Here is an 18,200-nt window from a genome sequence, read left to right as displayed (position 1 = left end):
TTCAACAAACATTTATGAAGATCCTACTCTGGGCTCAAATCCAGGGGTTTCTTTGAGGGGATTCAGAATGAGTATATAAAGTAGTCTAACCATGTCTACCCTCCAGAAGCTTATGGCCCATTACAGAAAGCTGATCCATCTAGCCTATAAATAATAACAACAATAGCCATCCTGGATCGGTTGCTTCCTACGTTAGTCAGCTCGGGCTACCATAACAAACTACCAGTGTCTGGGTGACCTTAACACCCGAAATGTATTTTCTCACAGCTCTGGAGGCTGGAAGTCCAGATTAGGGTGCCAGCACAGTCGGGTTCTGGTAAAAGTCCTCTTCCTGGCTCTCACCTTCTGTGGAGTCCTCAAATGGCAGAGAAAAAGAGCAAGCTCTCTGGTGTTTCTTCTTTTAAGGATACGAATCCCATCACAAGGGCCTCACCCTCATGACCTCATTTAAACTTAATTACCCATCAAAGGCCCCATCTCCAAATACCATTACATTGGGGTTTGGGCTTCAACATAGGAATTTGGGAGGAGGTGACATAATTTGGCCTATGGCACCTACCGTGGGCTAAACTGATAAACGCATTCTCCCTCATTCTACAGCAGCTCCCAGTCAGTGCCACCGCCCTCATTTTATAGAGCAGGAAAGGCAGCCTAGAGGGACTAATGCCCTACTGGGAGCCAAACAGCTGGGGCTCAGCAGGGCAGGGATCTAGTCTGGCTGCTGGCTGCCCCTGGCAGGCTGGCTCCCACTCCCTACGGAGCTATCTTTCCTAAGGCCCAGGGAAGGGTAGCCCTGTGGGAGGATGCTGGCAGCGCCCAGCCCCAGCTCCCAGGAAACACCAGCATCCACAGGGCCCCCTTCCTGGCCGAGCACCAGGGGGGCCAAGCAGGCTGTTTGACAGTGGCCTCCCTGAGCAAAAAAAGTTCTATTTCAAGGGGCTTTTAGTAAACAGGGAAGAAAGAGAGGACTTGCCGGCAGTCCCCGGCGCTGCCAGTCTCGCGGTAGGTTCACACACAGACGACTTCAAAGGGCAGAGGCCATCCATCTTTAATGCTCTTGCTGGCTGGACTGGAGGACTCAGGACCCCTGCATGCGGCACAAACCCGCCCCCACTGAGGGAGGCGCAGCCTGGCTCTCTGACGGGCCTGCCGCATGGCTGCAGCCCACGCTAGGTGCCCCCTTAGGACACTTTCTGACACCTGCAGAGGCCCCCTGTGCTGGGGAGCTTACAATGCCCACCTCCACCACATCAGCAATTTCAACATACATTTTCATTTCTTCAAATGACACCATAACTAAAGTTAAAATAGCCTCTTTCTGGATAGTCTCTTAAAGCACCGGACCTTCTTCTCACTCCCAGCTGTGGCTGGCTGGCGTGCCTGGCACACAGTGGGTCTGCCTCAGGCTACACAGCGTCCCCTGAGACGCCAAGTTTCTTGGCTCCTGAATCTGGGCCCACAGGGCGGTGCGGAGGGGCTGGGGCTGGCAGGAGTCCTCAGCTTCTAGGAGTTCTCTACGGAGAAGAGCGACCACCTGCCACAAGATAGTCACTCTCAGAGCTACAGTTGTGGCAGGCAACAGCGAGCCGTGATGGGTTGGCCCGACTGGGAACACAGCGGGCAGGTTCCGGGAGAGAAGGGAGCAGAGAAGAGGAAGTTGAGAGAGAATCTCTGGTTGGGGAAAACAGGTTTGTAACCTGAGAGTTCGGCTGTAACCGCCCCCACCCCACCTGTGGTTGGAGGTGCAGAGTGTCAGCTCCACTCTGGGGCTGGTTTCCTGGATGGTTCTGCCTTGTCCGGTCCTCCTTCTGCTGTTCACCAGGCGGCCCTAGTTTGTCACTAGGCTGCAGGTTCCTTTTATCAGTCACGTCACGGTTCACAACATGCTGCACCAGAATGCGGCAACTTGGCGCACTGAATCTTTTACACTGAAGGAATCTGAGAGACAGCAGGTGTGGGGAAACCTTTCCAACCTTCCCCCGAAGCGGGTCCTAAGACGCTCACGTGAGACGTGCCTCCCCTGCAGCCGGAGGGAGGAGCAGCCCTGTCTCCAGGACACCAAGAGGAGTCTCAACCACAGACCTCGCTGGCCCCCATCCTGCCACCGCACTTCGCTCAGGCCCTCTTTCTCATCATATTTTTCTACGACTTTCCACTCTTCTCGCGCCTGGCATTTAAATGTTCCTATTGAACCGTTTCTTTGGGTCATTGCTTGTGTCAAGGTTCCCCTGTCAAATAAAATGTACACGAAATAAATATTTATGCTTTTCTCTTGTTAATCTGTTTCAGACCAAGCTGAGAACTTAGACCGGTACAAGAAAAAGCTACATTTTCTCTCTGAAATCACAACAGTTTCCTCCCATCTCCAAATATTGGTTAAGAGTTTGGGCCCCAGGTTCAAATGCCTAGCTTCATTGTTTTGTTTACCTGCTATGTGACCTTGGACATGTTACCGTATTTCCCCATGTATAAGACACTCTCATGTATAAGATGCATCTTAATTTTGGGGCCCAAAATTTGAAAAAACAAATGTATTACATAAAGTTATTGAACTCAAGTTTTATTCATCATAAAATTCATACAACTCCTCATCATTGTCAAAACTCCCATCCATTAGCTTGTCTTCCTCTGCGTCTGATGACGAATCACTGTCTTCAACAATGAGCACAAAAACAAGCGTGAAAAAGCGGGAAATGCAAGTAAAAAAATCTACAACCACTGTATAAGACGCACCCAGTTTTTAGACCCCCTATTTTTCGATACAGGGTGAGTCTTATACATGGGGAAATACTTGATGCCTCTGAGCCTCTGTGTCCTTCTCTGTAAAGTGGGAGGGACCACACTCACCCCTGGACTGGGGTGAAGATGAACCACAGTGGCGTGGGCAGGCTTCACAGAGCGCCTGGCATAGAGTGAGCACTCGCTGAAGACGAGCGCTGGCTAGGACTGTCCCTGCTCTCAGTGGTCTGTGACACCGAGGCTGGGACTCCTTCCAGCAGCAGGGTCAACCCCATGCCAGCATTTCAAAGCTCTGCCCAGCTCAGGGGTCTATTCCTGGCCATGCCTCAGCCTCAGGTACACCCACAGGGAGACCCCTGGTGAACTGAGGAAGGGGACACACAGGACCCAGGAGGAGTGTCAGGCGTGGAGACAAGCCTGGTGAGCACGTGGCAGGCGGGTGGTCCCAAATTTGCACCTGTCTTCTGCTAGGACCACTCACCCATTAACCTCCTAATAGTCACCGGAAAATCAACTGACCTTTGTTCTTCTTTACTTAAATACATTTATTGGGTAACTAAAAAATAAAAATCTGTCATCCTGCCGTGAACAGAGGTGAAACGGAAACAGAACTCCAGTCAGGCCCAGCGGGAGCTCCGTCCTCTCCAGATGCTTCTCTGCTTTACAAGGGTCAGAAAGGTGGTAAATCTTACCCCAAATGGGGTTTTTCTTCTGGACCCAAATGCAGGAACAGGAGAATTGAATCGTAAATAACATTCTCACACTGGGCGGCAGTGGGTCCTGGGTGGGGGATCCCCAAGATGTCCCTCGGCCTGATCTGGGGCCCTCCAGACTTCTACGACGGGACCCACTGACCCCATTCTGGAAACCAACCTGCCCAGGGTGCAAACCGAAGGCTCAGCCACCCGAGCCACCAGGGGTCTCCTGCCCTTGCTCAGCAGTGACCTTCAGCCCACACGCAGAGCGTCCCTCACCCATGCCCAACTCAGGCATCCCGGGCAGCTGCTCGGTCCAGGTCCCAGCGCCATCCAGGGCCTTCTCTCCTTGCCCTCCCTGAGGCATTTCTGGCTCCAAGTGGGGATAAGAGACGCCCTGAAACCTGAGAAGAAGTCATCCTCAGGGACAGTGCCTGTCCATGTGCATTAATAGAAGCCTCCCTCAGGCCCCTGTCACGTGTGGGCAGCTGCGCAGCCCCATCCAGCGTCCCTCGGCCCCAAGGCCAGCCCACTCTGGCTCGGCCGAGCACACTAAACTTAGCTTCCACCGCCCGCACCATGCCAAGCTGCTGCCGCCGCCCCCGCCCGGCTGCCACCTGCCCGGGGAGACAGTGCCGCCAGACACTGCTCGGAGCGCCACTCCTCCGCCACCACCATGTCCCAGACCGGCACACTGAAGGTCCGCCTGACCCTCTTCTGCATCCTGGTGGGCATCGTGCTGGCCACAGTCGCCGTGGTGACCGACCACTGGGCGGTGCTGAGCCCCCAGGTGGAGCACCACAGTGCCATTTGCGAGGCAGCCCACTTCGGCCTCTGGCGGATCTGCACCAAGAGTCTTGTCATGAGCGACAGCAAGGACAAGAGCTGCGGACCCATCACCCTGCCTGGGGGTAACGTACCCTCTCTCTGTCCTCCGTCCCCGCTTCCTGCCCTTCCTTGTCCCCTCTGGAGAAGTGGCTCAGAACAGCCGTCTGTGTCCATAGGAAAGGGTCTGAATTGCTAGAGGTGGCGCTGGCAGCCATGGGCAGTTGTAAAATGAGGGCATTTGTCTCATCATTTCTGTCTTGCTTGGGGCTGTTCACCCAGAGCAGAGGGTTGGACATATGGAGGTAGAAACTCAGGATAGAAACCAGATGAGGGTCTTCTGGCTCCACCAGCGGTCACTCATCTGGGTTTGCCCAGCTCAGCCTCTCCCTGCAAGGACAGGCTGGTGGCCTATGTCCTCAGGCCAGGGGGACCTGTGGGGTTAGCATGTTCTTTCCCCGGCCTCCAGGGAGTGGACAGGATCAGCTACAGAATTTACAGGACCCCATGCTAAAGGAAAGTGCAGGGCTCCTTATCATCATCTAAGAATTTCAAGGTGGTAACAGCAGAGCATGAAACCAAATGTGCTTCCATCCGGGGGCAGGGCCAGGAGGGACTGCACAGGGCTGAGCGCCTGTCTGGGCAGCAGGAGGTGGCTGTCGATGAGCCGCTCACCTTTGAGTGAGAATCGTCAGCCCTCCGGCACACCCTCCCTGAGCTCAGACCCGTCGGAGTGGGCAAGCACTCTGTCATTTCCTTCCACTGCAATTTAAAGGCATTCCCTGACTTCCTACCTTGTGGCCAAACCACACATAGAAGGTGAGCTCCTTGTAAAGGACAGCTGGTACTAGGGTGATGCGTCTCCTCTGAAGACGAACAGCCTTCGGCATTGATAGCAAGCAGAGCACGTGCTCAGGAAAGAAACCCGCTTGGAGAATCAGAGGTCAGGGCTCTCATCATGCATCACCCATGACCCTCCTAATGACCCTGTGGTGGGGATGACAAAGCCCAGTATAGCCTCTGCTTCCTCCTGTGGTGCTGGACTCAGCAACACAGAGTCCCTTCCAGTGCTTACAAATGTCACACCAAGGTGGCAGTGGACCAGGGTGAGTGTGGCGTCCAACCTGGTTTTTAGAATTATTCCCACTGTTATCAGAAGGGGTGTTCATTGAAACCTCCCCTTCAAGGATGTCAATGACAAGATCCCCCAAAATCTTGCAGTGTGTGGAGGGGACAAAGCTGCCCAAACCCTGTTCCTCCTAACTCCCTGCTTCCTCTTTGTTCCCCTCCCATGGGCTTCCACCTCGCTCATCCCCGCTGGATACGCAGAAGACTCGTAAATACCCAGCTGTCTTGGAAACACTGAGTCCCAAGGCTAAGCTTTAAATGGCATGAACATGTGCTTGAAGGGTATTACATAGCCCAGATGCCTGTATCCCTCAGCCACTGCTGAGCACACTGGTAAACAGATGCACCACCCAACCAACTCCCCTGGGCAGGGCGAGGCAGGGTAGGGCAGGGCAGATTTCCCGGGAATGCACTGTTACGGTCCTGTCCACCTGTCCTTGGAGACATCTGCCTTTTAAAGTCTGACAAGTTTACAGAGGAGATGAGCAGGGAGGTGAGCTTAGTCTATACAAGGAAGAGACAGACTGGCGGCAGGTGGCTGAACCAGCCGCTGGGGACCAGCAGACAGGGCTTGGCCTTGAACCTGGCCAGTCTGTCTCAATGCCTTCTCACTCTGATCCAGAGTAAGTCATACTGTGAGCACAGTCTTGCCCCCAAGAAGCTTCCGGCGTGTATTCCTCCATTCTCCCCTCTCCTTTCTCTGCGTGTGAACATCTTCTCCTTCCCACCACCTTTCCTGAGCTCTATAGGATGACTCTTTTCTGGAGGGAGGGATAGAGTTCACACCTATAATCTTATTCATTATGAATAACAATAGTAAGAAGAACAGCAAACACAAATAGAACACTATCTCCCAAACATAGTTCTAAGTGATTGATACACATTAACTTTGGGTGCCACCAGAAAAAAAAAAAAAAGACAGATTGAGAACCTCCAAACTCCTCTCCATAAAAACAATGTGAACCCTGCCCAAAGTGATCAAAATAAACTTTTCAGAACTCTGGAAATTAACCAGTCTTGCCCAATCCAGCAACTGCTCACTCAGGAAAAATGGATGAAGCTCAGTACGAACAATGAGCTTTGTGGTGCTTTAACTTCCCCTATTCTTGTTCCCCCCAATTGTCATAGCCTTGAAAACCCACAGCCTGCAGTCACAGTGAAAACCAGCAGTCTGGTAGCCACCAAAGGAGACAAGATTGGGTTGGATCTCCTTCAAATGGAACTGTCATTATTTGATCTGTCTGCTGGTTCCCTGGAAGCACCCACTTGCAAGGCTGTCTTTATTTGACCTGACCCTGAGTTCAACCAGTGGGAATACTATGTTTCCCAGGGGGTGTTGTTAAAAACAATTAGAAACAATTATTTAATATTATAGCTGCCACAGGCAACAGAAAACAGCTTGGGCAAACAATAGGCTAACCAAAAAGCTAGAGAATGAGATGTCCATAGGTTGCTTTGAAAGTTCTGATACATTCCTTGGAGTTTAGAAGACCATGCACATGCACCATGTTATGTAAAGACCTGAGAAGGCCCGAAGCTCTTGCTGCTGATGTATCTTGAGGCTGTGTGCAAGCAGAAAGTGAAGGCTAAGACAGAAGTGTACAATGTTCAGCTGAGCACTTCCCTCTCTGCTTAGCACAAACCCCTCAGTAAATATGGGGAGACGTCGAAGTTCCTAGAATTTTAGGAAATCTCTGTGAGCTGGCCACCAAACTAACTGAGCAGAAATTTCAGTAGCCACACGTTACAAAGAATAGAGACTTTATAAAATCAATTTAGAAAGTCACTAAACAAACAACAGTAACAAACAGCAACAGGAACAAACCCTGGGTAAGGGTGGGAATCTGATTTCCAGAGGTGCTACATTATACTCTTTGCATTTTCCAGTTTTAAATTTAAATTTTAAAAATTATAAAACATGGCCCTGGCCGGCTGGCTCAGTGGTAGAGTGTCGACTTGGCATGTGGAAGTCTCGGGTTCGATTCCCGGCCAGGGTACACAGGAGAACCACCCATCTGCTTCTCCAACCTCCCTCCTCTCCTTCTTCTCTGTCTCTCTCTTCCCCTCCTGCAGCCAAGGCTCCATTGGAGCAAAGTTGGCCCAGGCTCTGAGGATGACTCCATGGCCTCTGCCTCAGGTACTAGAATGGCTCCAGTTGCTGTGGAGCAACACCCCAGAGGAGCCAAGCATCACCCCGTAGTGGGCATGCCAGGTGGGTCCCAGTCAGGTTATTAAGGGAGTCTGTCTCTCTGCCTCCCTGCTTCTCACTTCAAAAAAAAATTACAAAACATGCAAAGAACTAAAAATGCATGACCCATATATAAGGAGAGGGAAAGCAATTAATAATAGATCCTTGAGGAAGCCCATATATTGGATTTACTAGATCAAGACTTTAAATTACCTATTTTAGCTATATTCAAAGAACTAAAAGAAACCATGTCTAAAGAATTAAAGATAAGAATGGTGGCTCATAAAATGGAGAACATCAAAAAAGAGGGGGAAATTGTTTTAAAGGGACCTATTAGAAATTCTTGAGTTGAGAAGTACAATAACTGGAAAGAAAAACTTCACCAAAGGGGCTCAACAGCACACCTGAGCAGGCAGAAGAACAAATCCATGAACTTAAAGATAGGTCATTTGAGATTAGCTAGCTTGAGAAACAGAGAAAAAAAAAATGAAGGAACATGAACAGAGCCTGGGATACCTGTGGACAGAATGTAAAGGACCAATATATACATAATGGTACTGCCAGAAGAAGAAGAAGAAGAGAGAGGAGCAGGAAGAATACTGTATATAAAAAACAATGACCAAAATTTTTCCAAATTTGATGGAAAACATTAATCTAGAAACCCACAATGGCCTGACCTGTGGTGGCACAGTGGATAAAGCGTTGACCTGGAAATGCTGAGGTCACCGGTTCGAAACCTGGGCTTGCCTGGTCAAGGCCCATATGGGAGTTGATGCTTCCAGCTCCTCCCCACCTTCTCTCTCTCCTCTCTCTCCCTCTCTGTCTTTCTCTCTCCTCTCTAAAAATGAATTAAAAAAAAATTAAAAAATAAAAAATAAAAAATAAAGAAACCCACAATGTTTAATAAGCTCCAATTAGAATAAATCAAAATCTAGACATATCACAATCAAAAGATAGGTAAGTAAATTTAATAAGCTCCAAGTAGGATAAATAAAAATCTAGACACATCACAATCAAAAGATAGGTAAGTAAAAGGATAAAGACAGAGTATGTGTCTCTTGTGAGAGCAAGTAGTGACTAGTCACATACAAGGAATTCTTAGTACGAAAAAGAGCTAATTTTTTCCAAAAACCATGGAGGCCAGAGGCAGTGGGATGATATATACATATATATATACTAACTTACCTAATCCTCACAAAATCCTCTATGAGATCCATACTATTATCATCATCCCATCTTAGATAAGGAAAACGAGGCACAGAGAAGGTGATTAATTTGACCGAACTCACACAGTTACCAATGCAGAGCAGTCAGGCTTTGTACCCTTAAAAGTCACCTTCTCGGTGGCTCCATTACACTACTTTACAACAGCCCAGTGAAGAGGCTTTCATTTCACCTGCGATTCTCATTCTATGTGTGAGGAAACTGAGGTTCAGAGCAGCTTTCTCAAGGCTAAGTCATGAACAGGTAGAGGTTCAATACCCAAGTCTCAGACCCAGAGTCCCCTCGATCCTTCACAATACAGATAGATACAGCTCCTAAAAGCTGCTGACCCAAGAAAATACGTACGCGGCCAACCTCGGACATAATGCGGACCAGGAGCTGGTGCAAAGAGGAGACTTTTCGAGGTCCCATTCAGTCACAGAATGCTGGAGGCTCTGAAGACACAAACTGCCTAATTTGGTTTGCCACTGACCTCAAGAGTTTTAAAAGGGCTGTTGTGCACAAGATCAACATCTGAGGTCAATTCCAATGCCTCGAGGGGTGAGGAGGGCTTCCTCTGTTGTCAGAAGCTGTCTGAAAGCTCAAGTGAATCCCAAGAGGAGTAAGCCCTTTCCTTGGGCTGGGTGGCACAGTGTCTCTTTTGGTACTTGGTACAGGGACCGGGGCCATATGAAAACACCTGATGCTACTGACCCCAAGAATTGCAGGGGTCCCCTTCCCCATCCACATGTACCACGGAGACCCAGGCCATAACCACACTTCTCTTCCACAGGGTGGCAATGCTCTGAAGCTTGCAGGTAGGCTCTTGGGGATTTCTCCAACCCATTTTATAAAAATCTTCCCTCAGAGGGGTGAAGGGAGAGGGAGCACAGAGAAACCATTGTTGAAAGCATCAAGAACTTTTACAAAAAGAGTGAGGGTAGCCCTGGCCGGTTGGCTCAGCGGTAGAGCGTCGGCCTAGCGTGCGGAGGACCCGGGTTCGATTCCCGGCCAGGGCACACAGGAGAAGCACCCATTTGCTTCTCCACCCCTCCGCCGCGCCTTCCTCTCTGTCTCTCTCTTCCCCTCCCGCAGCCAAGGCTCCATTGGAGCAAAGATGGCCCGGGCGCTGGGGATGGCTCTGTGGCCTCTGCCTCAGGCGCTAGAGTGGCTCTGGTCACAACATGGCGATGCCCAGGATGGGCAGAGCATCGCCCCCTGGTGGGCAGAGCGTCGCCCCTGGTGGGCGTGCCGGGTGGATCCCGGTCGGGCGCATGCGGGAGTCTGTCTGACTGTCTCTCCCTGTTTCCAGCTTCAGAAAAGTGAAAAAAAAAAAAAAAAAAAAAAGAGTGAGGGTGCCTGACCTGTGGTTGCACAGTGGATAAAGCATCGACCTGGAACTCTGAGGTTGCTGGTTCAGGGCCCTGGTTTCCCTGGTCAAGGAACGAACGTATGGGAGTTGATGCTTCCTGCTCCTCCCCCCTTCTCTCTCTTTCTCTCCTCTCTAAAATGAATAAATAAAATCTTAAAAAAAAAAAAAAGAGTGAAGACAACCCTGGTATTGGTGCAAGTTAAGAAGTGGGTGAAATATTTCTTCCAACTCTCCTAAAGCACTAGTTCCCTTGATTTTGTGCATATCAACAAGGTACTTTTTAATATATTAAAGTCTGCACCCACCAGCACTAGGCACACTGAAACATTCTCAGTGATAACCCAGAAATACCCCCTGATTGCACAAGTTGTTCCAACTATCAGAGAAAGCTGTATGAATCCAAGGCCGGTTTGGAGTTCAATGTGCCTTCTGTTCTAGCTCTTTGAAATTGGCACAGGTAGATGTGGATCTTTGTAGACAGTCACTCCCTTAACGAGAATATTTGGTTAGCCAGAATACTCCAACCCCAGTCAAGCCCAACTGCTGAGTTCACCATATTTTTTAAGAAATAACCCACTGAAAGTTTTAGATCACTGAGCCCTCTGATTGTTCATGGTAAATATTTCTGAAATACAGAAAAATAGAAATACTAATGTAAAAATTACCAGGAGCCATTTGCAGAGACAAAGGGACCTGGGGGAACCTGAGTTACTAATTATGGTCCCAGGTCATCAGCCTTGCATTGGCATCTCTGCTCACTTAGTCCAAAGCATTTGCTTCTTCTGCCCAGGAGGGACTGGAGCCCATCAAGGCAAAGCTGAGAGCCCCGAGCTCTGTGAAAGGGTGATGGAGGCCAGGCAGGGGTGTGTGGAAGGCACCAGAGAGGCAGAGCCAAGGAGGCTCAGAGTCTGCAGAGTCTGCACAGAATGTCACTGCCACTCTCCTCCAAATCGCCTACCTGTGACTAGGTGGCCCACACATGGCTTATCTCATATGTCCCTCCTTTTCAAGTTCCCTTGATGCTCAGTTTACTCAGCTAACACCCAATGAGGCAGGGACAGGCCTGCCCATCACAACAGAACCCTGGGTAATTCCTGAGTGACAATGCCAGATGCCTGGCTTCATTGGTCCTAAATGAGCATCTCTTTTTTTTTTTTTTTTTTTCCAGAAAGGAGGGAGAGAAAGAGGGTGTGGGGGGGGGAGTAGAAAGCATCAACTCCCATATGTGCCTTGACCAGGCAAGCCCAGGGTTTCGAATCAGCAACCTCAGCGTTCCAAGTTGATGCTTTATCCACTGTGTCACCACAAGTCAGGCTTAAATGAGCATCTTGTTGATGCTGAAAGTGTCTGGGCTGAGCTCTGGGTCTGACATGCCGCCACCCTTGCTGGGGCCATCAGGGACCATGAAGGAGCCTGTGGTCTCCAATGGGCAGCTGTGGGACCCTGAGTGGATGTCTCTCCCAGGTTCAGGGCAAAAGGCACTGGCCTTCCTTCATGTGCTAAGTCCAAGAGAGGGGACAGGGTTGGTCTGTCTATTTCACACCCTAAGTTCAGCCACTTCAGTGGGAAGCTGAGACTTCCAGATGTCCTCAATGGGAACCCAGCCCCAAGAGTGCCCCATCCCCCTGTGTGAGAGCCTTTCATAGGGAAGGGGAGGGACAGAAACACTGTTCCTGGGCCACTGAGGGAAAACTGCCCCCTAAATCCACAGGCTGACTTCCCAGGCACACAGCTTCTCTCTGTGATGCGAGCTAAGAAAGCTTTTGTGCAGGCACCCGGGGGGAGCCACGGCTGGTCCAGAAAGGAGCCTGGGGTTTATCTGGTGGGGCTGATGACCCAAATATGACCTGTGCAAGAGGGGACTCAGCAACCCAAAGCGGCCAGATGGCTGGGCCTTGGCCAGGCTTTCTGTGGGCCTCAGCTGACAGCCTTCCACATCGAAGGTTTCACCTCAAGCACTGCGAGCAGTCAGAGGCCGCTGACTGTGAAATACACTGGAATTCAATCCATTCTTTTCAGGTGGTTTTTTCAGTGACAACCGGAATGGGTCCCTTGAAGAATGAAACAGAAATGTTCCTTTGTCCAGAGGGAGACACGTGTTGACTTAAGACACAACACAAGCCATTTTGAAGCTGTGATTCTGGAGAATCTATTGCTCATAATCTAACAACGAGCAGAGGGTTTTTGCATTACGCTTTTTAAAATAGCCCCGGAAGCAGTGAGAAAGAAAAGAGTGGCTTCAGTTCTGACGTCACCACCTACCTCTGTCAGACACCCCAGGTAACTGGCTCAAAAGGAAAGTGAAAGTGATTTAAATATAGAAGCTCAAAGAGAAGGCGGTTTGCCTGTTGGAACACTGGCTGCTGCTAAGCCAGGCTTGGCCTCGGGGGTCATTTCCTTCCTCCCCCGAGGGAACGAGCGGAGCGGCCATAACCCTGCCCGGAGGTGGGAAGAGTGGGAGGCCACAGGCGTCAGGGCTGTAAGACAGGGTGAACCCGACAGAAGGGAGTCCGCCTCCAAATGAAGGCGGCTCCCCCATCTCGAAAAGACAGAAGGCAGCAACCGCCTTGTGAACATGGAGATGGAGCCCAAAGGTAAAAAAACATGAATGCATAACCCAGGGCCCGACCACAGAGAGATGTTTTCTGTGGACAATGCTAGATCCACAGGGAAAAGTCCACCATCAAGGGCCTCACATGATTAAATAATAACCTCATTTAGTTTTCTTCAAGACACACAACTCATTCATCTACTTCCTAAATCAGGAGTAAAGACTATTAAACTACTATATATTAAATATGCACTAAGACTATCCTTTGATTTTATAGTGTGCATAGGTATAAGGAAGAGGAAAGGGGGAAAATGGAAGAGAAGTTATGCCTGAAATTATATTTAAAATCAGCATGAATTTCTTTGTTCTGAGACCTTCTTCAACCTCTTCCCTATCCCCCATCAAATCCAGACTTTTGGTCTTAATGTCCACAGATCTTCTATGGCTGTTCTCATCCTTCTCAGGTGGATCAAGAAACTCACCGGGGGAGGTCTTGTCTGGGCTGCCTCTAGAGCCACAGGTGTTGACATTTGGCCCTTGAATGGATTTTCTAGCTTCACTCAAATTCATCCAGGTGGCTCACTCAGAAAAGCACCTTGTGGGGCATTTTAAGGGGCCTGGAGCAGGGCTTTCCAACCGGGCTGAGCATCACACTCTCCTGGAAGCTTTTAGAAAACACTACTTGCTTGACTCACACCCAGTGAGTCAGTGTGGCGTAATCCAGGATTTCTTAACCTCAGCACTACTGACACTTTGGGGCTGGATAGTTCTATGTTGTAGAGGGCTGTCCTGTGTATAAAGGGATGTTTAGCAGCATCCTGGCCTTTACCCACTAGACACCCATAGCAACCTTGCCTAGTTGTGACACCAGAATGTCTCCAGACATTGTCCAACATCCCCTGGAGGACAGAACCAGACCCCTTTGTTGTTAGCCCTTTGTTTTGACCATGTATTTATCCTCTAGCCCATGAGGAAGGACTTGAGCCCTGGGCCTTGGTTCCCCCATCTGCCTAGTGGGCTCAGTACCCACAGTGCTATCTACCTTTGACTCAGTCGGTCTTGGCTCCCTGATGATCTCCCAGCCCCTATGCAACTCCCTTAATCTACTGAAATTTCCATCTAAGGGTCAGAGGAAGATGTTTCTCTCAGCCCAGCGTGAGGGTTTGGAGAGAAGATGACTTGCCACCAGGTCCCTTCATGCCCACCCCAGTGGGATCCTACTCATCCTCTCTTGGCTGAGCCTCAGCCTTGGCTGCAGGCCCTTTTCTCTTGACTAATAGGCTGTTTCCCTCCTTTGCAGAGAAAAACTGTTCCTACTTCAGGCATTTTAACCCAGGCGAGAGCTCAGAGATCTTCGAATTCACCACTCAGAAAGGTGAGCCTGTGGCGGGAAGCAGGGAGAGCAGGGAGAAGTGACAGCTGGCATGCGCCGCTGAGCCAGAAAGTCATTTGGCACAAAAGCCCAACCTCCCCGCACTCTATGAAAAGAGCCCTGCCACCTCTGCACTCAGGAGAGAGAAGTGCTCCTTCTCCACCGTCCTGAGCCTCCATTCATCAGGGCTGGCCAGAGGCGGTAAAAGAGCCAGTTCCTGATGGGCTCCTGAATTGCAGAAGGAATGAATGCCTCTTCCAGCAGAGCTAGGGAAATGGAACAAGTACTCACAGTCCCCATGGTGCTTTTCAGGGCTGGTGGGTCGGTCTGTGGGGAGCTGTCTGATTCCTTCTTTCAAAATCAATCACTTCCCAAGAATCCGGAGAGCCGGAGGCATGGGGAGACACATCAGGGTCCAAAGTGCAGATTCACATTTGCACCTGTGCCGACAGCTGTACGTGGCATGCACATGCACACATACATCACACACACTCACTCTGACAGATCCTTATATGCCAGGACAACACTAACACACACACTCTGGCAAATCTTACACCTGTAGCACACGTGCACACTTAATCACACATGCCATGCTCTGTAACAATCCACACATCCAGAGGCTGTTTGTCAGCCCCAGGACCCACTGCCCTCAGCCCAAGTGCCTGCTGATTTCTGCCCTGTCACTCAGAGATAGTTTTCTGCTCTGGCAAGCTGTCAAGTCACAGGCCCCCTGCCCCTTCCAAGGCCCCTGCCCGCAGCGGGGTGGGGGTGGAGGGAGACTTGCAGTGTAGTACAACCGGGGAGTTGAAATTAGATCATTACCCTTGTGCGTCTTTGACTGAGTGATGACCCCACTCGGACCCTCAGTCTTCCCACATGTGCAATGAAAATTATATGTGATATTATTGCACAAACTCACCTGGTTGGCGGCACAACAAGCCATGAGCTGAGGTCCAGGGACCAGATGAGGCGGCTGCCGAGGGGCCGGCGCCACCTCCGCCCCTGTGTGTGTTGCAGAGTACAGCATCTCCGCGGCTGCCATCGCCATCTTCAGCCTGGGCTTCGTCATCATGGGAACCATCTGCGTGTTCCTGTCCTTCGGGAAGAAGCGGGATTACCTGCTGAGGCCAGCGTCCATGTTCTACGCCTTCGCAGGTAGATGAGAGCTCCTGCCCGTGCACCCGGCCTGGGGGGGCCCATGTCCCGGGGGGAGGGAGGCTGCAGCCCCATCCTCACTCCGACCTGTGATGTGAGTCCAGAGACAGATTCCCAGGCTCCCCCCAGGAGCAAACTAGGTCCAGGGTCTCCTCAACTCGCGGTGGGTCTTGAAGGGGGGTTGGCAGTTCGTCCATTTCTCACCAAGATTTCATCCGCAAGTTATTGAGAGCAATGCCAGTTACTAACAGATTTTAAATTCATCCAAACATACGAACAAAAGAAAGAAAGAAACTCAGTCTACCTGGAGCAGAGCGAGCTGCGCGGTGGGCAGGCAGAGGGGTCACTTGGGCAGGTTCCCATCGACGCCCTCACTCTCGAGCCAGTTTCCCCGGAGCGCACGGCTCAAGGGGAGGGCCTGAGCGTCCGGGCTCCGCCCTAGGTCTCTGCATCTTCGTCTCGGTGGAGGTCATGCGACAGTCGGTGAAGCGCATGATCGATAGCGAGGACACCGTCTGGATCGAGTACTATTACTCCTGGTCCTTCGCCTGTGCCTGCGCCGCCTTCGTGCTCCTCTTCCTGGGCGGCCTGGCCCTCCTGCTCTTCTCCCTGCCTCGGATGCCCCAGAACCCCTGGGAGTCATGCATGGACGCGGAGCCGGAGCACTAGCCCTCCGGGGGGCGCTCCAGCGACTCTCAGGACCTTCCCATCAGGAATCCGAGCCCAGAGCCCAGAACATTCTAGAAAGGAGGTGGGCGCTTCACATTTCCCGTGTCCCCACCTGCCCCTCCGCAGCTGCAGCTGCGTCCCCTCTCCGAGCTCTTCCCTGGGCTGTGCCAAGCTCCTCTGTGAACTGAGCAGGTGGACCTGATCCAGACCTGCCCGCTGTGGGAAGGAGAGGCAGGGCCAGCAGGTGCACAGGTGTTGCAGAAGCCTGACCTTCCACTAGAGCTCAAAGCGGTCCCTCTGTGCCAGCTGTCTTTGATAATAAACTGGCCCCCGTTGTCCTCTGTTAGCCTTGTAGGGGCGCCCTGTGCTCGTCACCAGCTCTGGGGTGCTCCTGGGTAAAAAGCCAGCCCCGCCACTTCCGTTCTCAGTGAAAAGATGCACCCTTTCGGGTGAGATCCTGTCTTTGGCTTCTAGGAGGCCTGAGAAGCATTTTTAACTGGGTATTTTCTGACCACAGTTTGAAATAAAAGCTCTTTGAAAATGTCCTTTTTTCCTTGTACGGTGCATAGCAATGGCTGGGATTCCCGACTACAGCTCAGAGGCCTCAACAACCCTGAGGAGAGAGGAAAGCATGTCCCTGGGTATGCTGAGGACTTGTGTGGGGACAAGGAGGGGAAAGGGGTACTCTTTACCCTCGAGACTTAGAGGTTCTAAATTCTAGCCTGTTTCTCTGGGCTGCAGGATTTTCTTTGGGAGAAACCGGAGACCATCTGACTAGGCAAGGGTGTTAAAAATAGGAGGGGTTATTTCCAGAGCGCCAGCAGGCCAGGTATCCAAGTGCTAACACAGCATTCAAGCAGCCCAGCCACGGTGTCTGGTTTCTGATGTTGGATTTGCATTGCAAAGAACCTCAGGAAGCAGGGCTTAGCAGTTAGACACGGAGGGCCATAGCTTACACTCTCCTATCCTACCTTCCGAAGCCCCACCAGACTCACCCAGCCCTTAGGGATGGCAAGTCAGACGTCGCTGGCCCACAGCACCCACATGCTCCTTGCCTGGAACGTGTACCAGTACCATCCCGCGTATAGCTCATTCTTCTAGGGTGGGGGGCAGTGTGTGTGCAAACTACAGCCCGTGTGCCAAACCTGCCTCTCCTGTTGTTGTATGGCTCACAAGCTGAGGAATTTCTTTTAAATAATTTTAAATGGTTTTTAAAAAGTCAAAAAGAGAATACTACTTTATGATGTGAAAATTTCATGAAATTCAAGTTTCACAAATAAAGTGTTAGGGAACCGTTAAGATGAACAAAGACACTTGTTAAACTGGTAAAGACAGATTTTAATCTGGAACATATTATTACAAAAAGAAAGAGTCCCATCTGAACTGAACTCAACTGTGAATTATACAGAGGTGATCAGTCACTTTAAAGGGAGGATTGAGGGGATGGGGGTGGTGCTCTGTAGATTACAAAAAGCAAAAAGAAGGGGTTGGTCCATGTGAAACCCATCTGGGATTGCGACTGGCACTTATCAAAGTTAGGCTCCTCCCCTCATACAGGCTGAGGGACAGGTCTTATCTTCAGCTGTGGGCTGGAACCAACACCAATTTTTTGGTCAGCCTTTTCTTGGGCAGTCACTTTAAGAGGGTCTAGGGTCATCCAAGGAATGTGACCTTGAGCTGTTAGCAACGATGTTAGTATTTGTTCAAGTCTTTATAGAGTCAACTCAAGAAGAAGGCTATTAGGAGCCTGGATAGAGTCTGTGGCTAATTTCACGCTAGGACAGCAGCATCAAGGAGGTAAAGCAGAGACGGGCTGGCCTGCAAACTGAGAAATAGTTCCTAGCTGGCCCTTCATGGAAAACATGTGCTGACCCCTGTTCTGGGATAACTCATCAACCAGCTGATTAAGCCCTCTCTGTTCCCACCTGTCAAGTGAAGGAAATGACTTGACCATCTTGCTTAGAACAATTTAAAAGGAAGGAGCAGGAGTCTGGGGGCATCTGGATAGTGGCTATGGCAGAGGCTTGTCAACATTCTTCTCTGAGCCCTGGCCAGACAGCTTAGTTGGGTAGAGCATCGTTCCAAAGCACAGAGGTTGCATGTTCAACCCTCAGTCAGGGCACATACATGAACAGTTCCTGTCTCTTTCCTGCTCTCTCCATTCATCTCTCCAAAATTAATAAAATAAACATTAAAAAGATTCTTCTCTGACATCTCCAGGATCTGGGCTGGGCTGGGAGGCACAGCTGAGGAAACTGGGGACAGACAGCCCAGCACAGCCTTTGAGTCAAGGACAGCACAAA

At 50.6% G+C, this 18,200-nt stretch overlaps 1 protein-coding gene and 1 long non-coding RNA gene across 3 annotated transcripts; one reads left to right on the top strand and one right to left on the bottom strand.

The window, feature by feature from the left end:
* Window positions 1–735: 735 nt before the first annotated feature.
* On the bottom strand, window positions 736–15,131 carry LOC136308182 (uncharacterized). 2 transcript variants are annotated; one of them, XR_010726066.1, is made up of 3 exons: window positions 14,993–15,131; window positions 3,714–3,838; window positions 736–2,228 (listed from the first exon to the last, which is right to left on the bottom strand). It is a non-coding gene; the product is annotated as an uncharacterized lncRNA (long non-coding RNA). The 2 variants fall into 2 exon arrangements; XR_010726067.1 differs by lacking the exon at window positions 736–2,228 and adding an exon at window positions 2,547–2,648.
* Window positions 4,021–16,438, top strand: CACNG1 (calcium voltage-gated channel auxiliary subunit gamma 1). Its single transcript, XM_066235394.1, has 4 exons — window positions 4,021–4,345; window positions 14,002–14,076; window positions 15,091–15,228; window positions 15,671–16,438. Exons 1-4 carry the CDS (start codon window positions 4,111–4,113, stop codon window positions 15,895–15,897), a joined length of 675 nt encoding a protein of 224 aa, XP_066091491.1. The 5' UTR covers window positions 4,021–4,110; the 3' UTR covers window positions 15,898–16,438.
* The last annotated feature ends 1,762 nt before the right edge of the window (window positions 16,439–18,200 follow it).

This window comes from Saccopteryx bilineata, chromosome 6, assembly GCF_036850765.1.
Source record: "Saccopteryx bilineata isolate mSacBil1 chromosome 6, mSacBil1_pri_phased_curated, whole genome shotgun sequence".
NCBI lineage: Eukaryota > Metazoa > Chordata > Mammalia > Chiroptera > Emballonuridae > Saccopteryx > Saccopteryx bilineata.
This window is presented reverse-complemented; position numbering and strand designations above follow the sequence as displayed.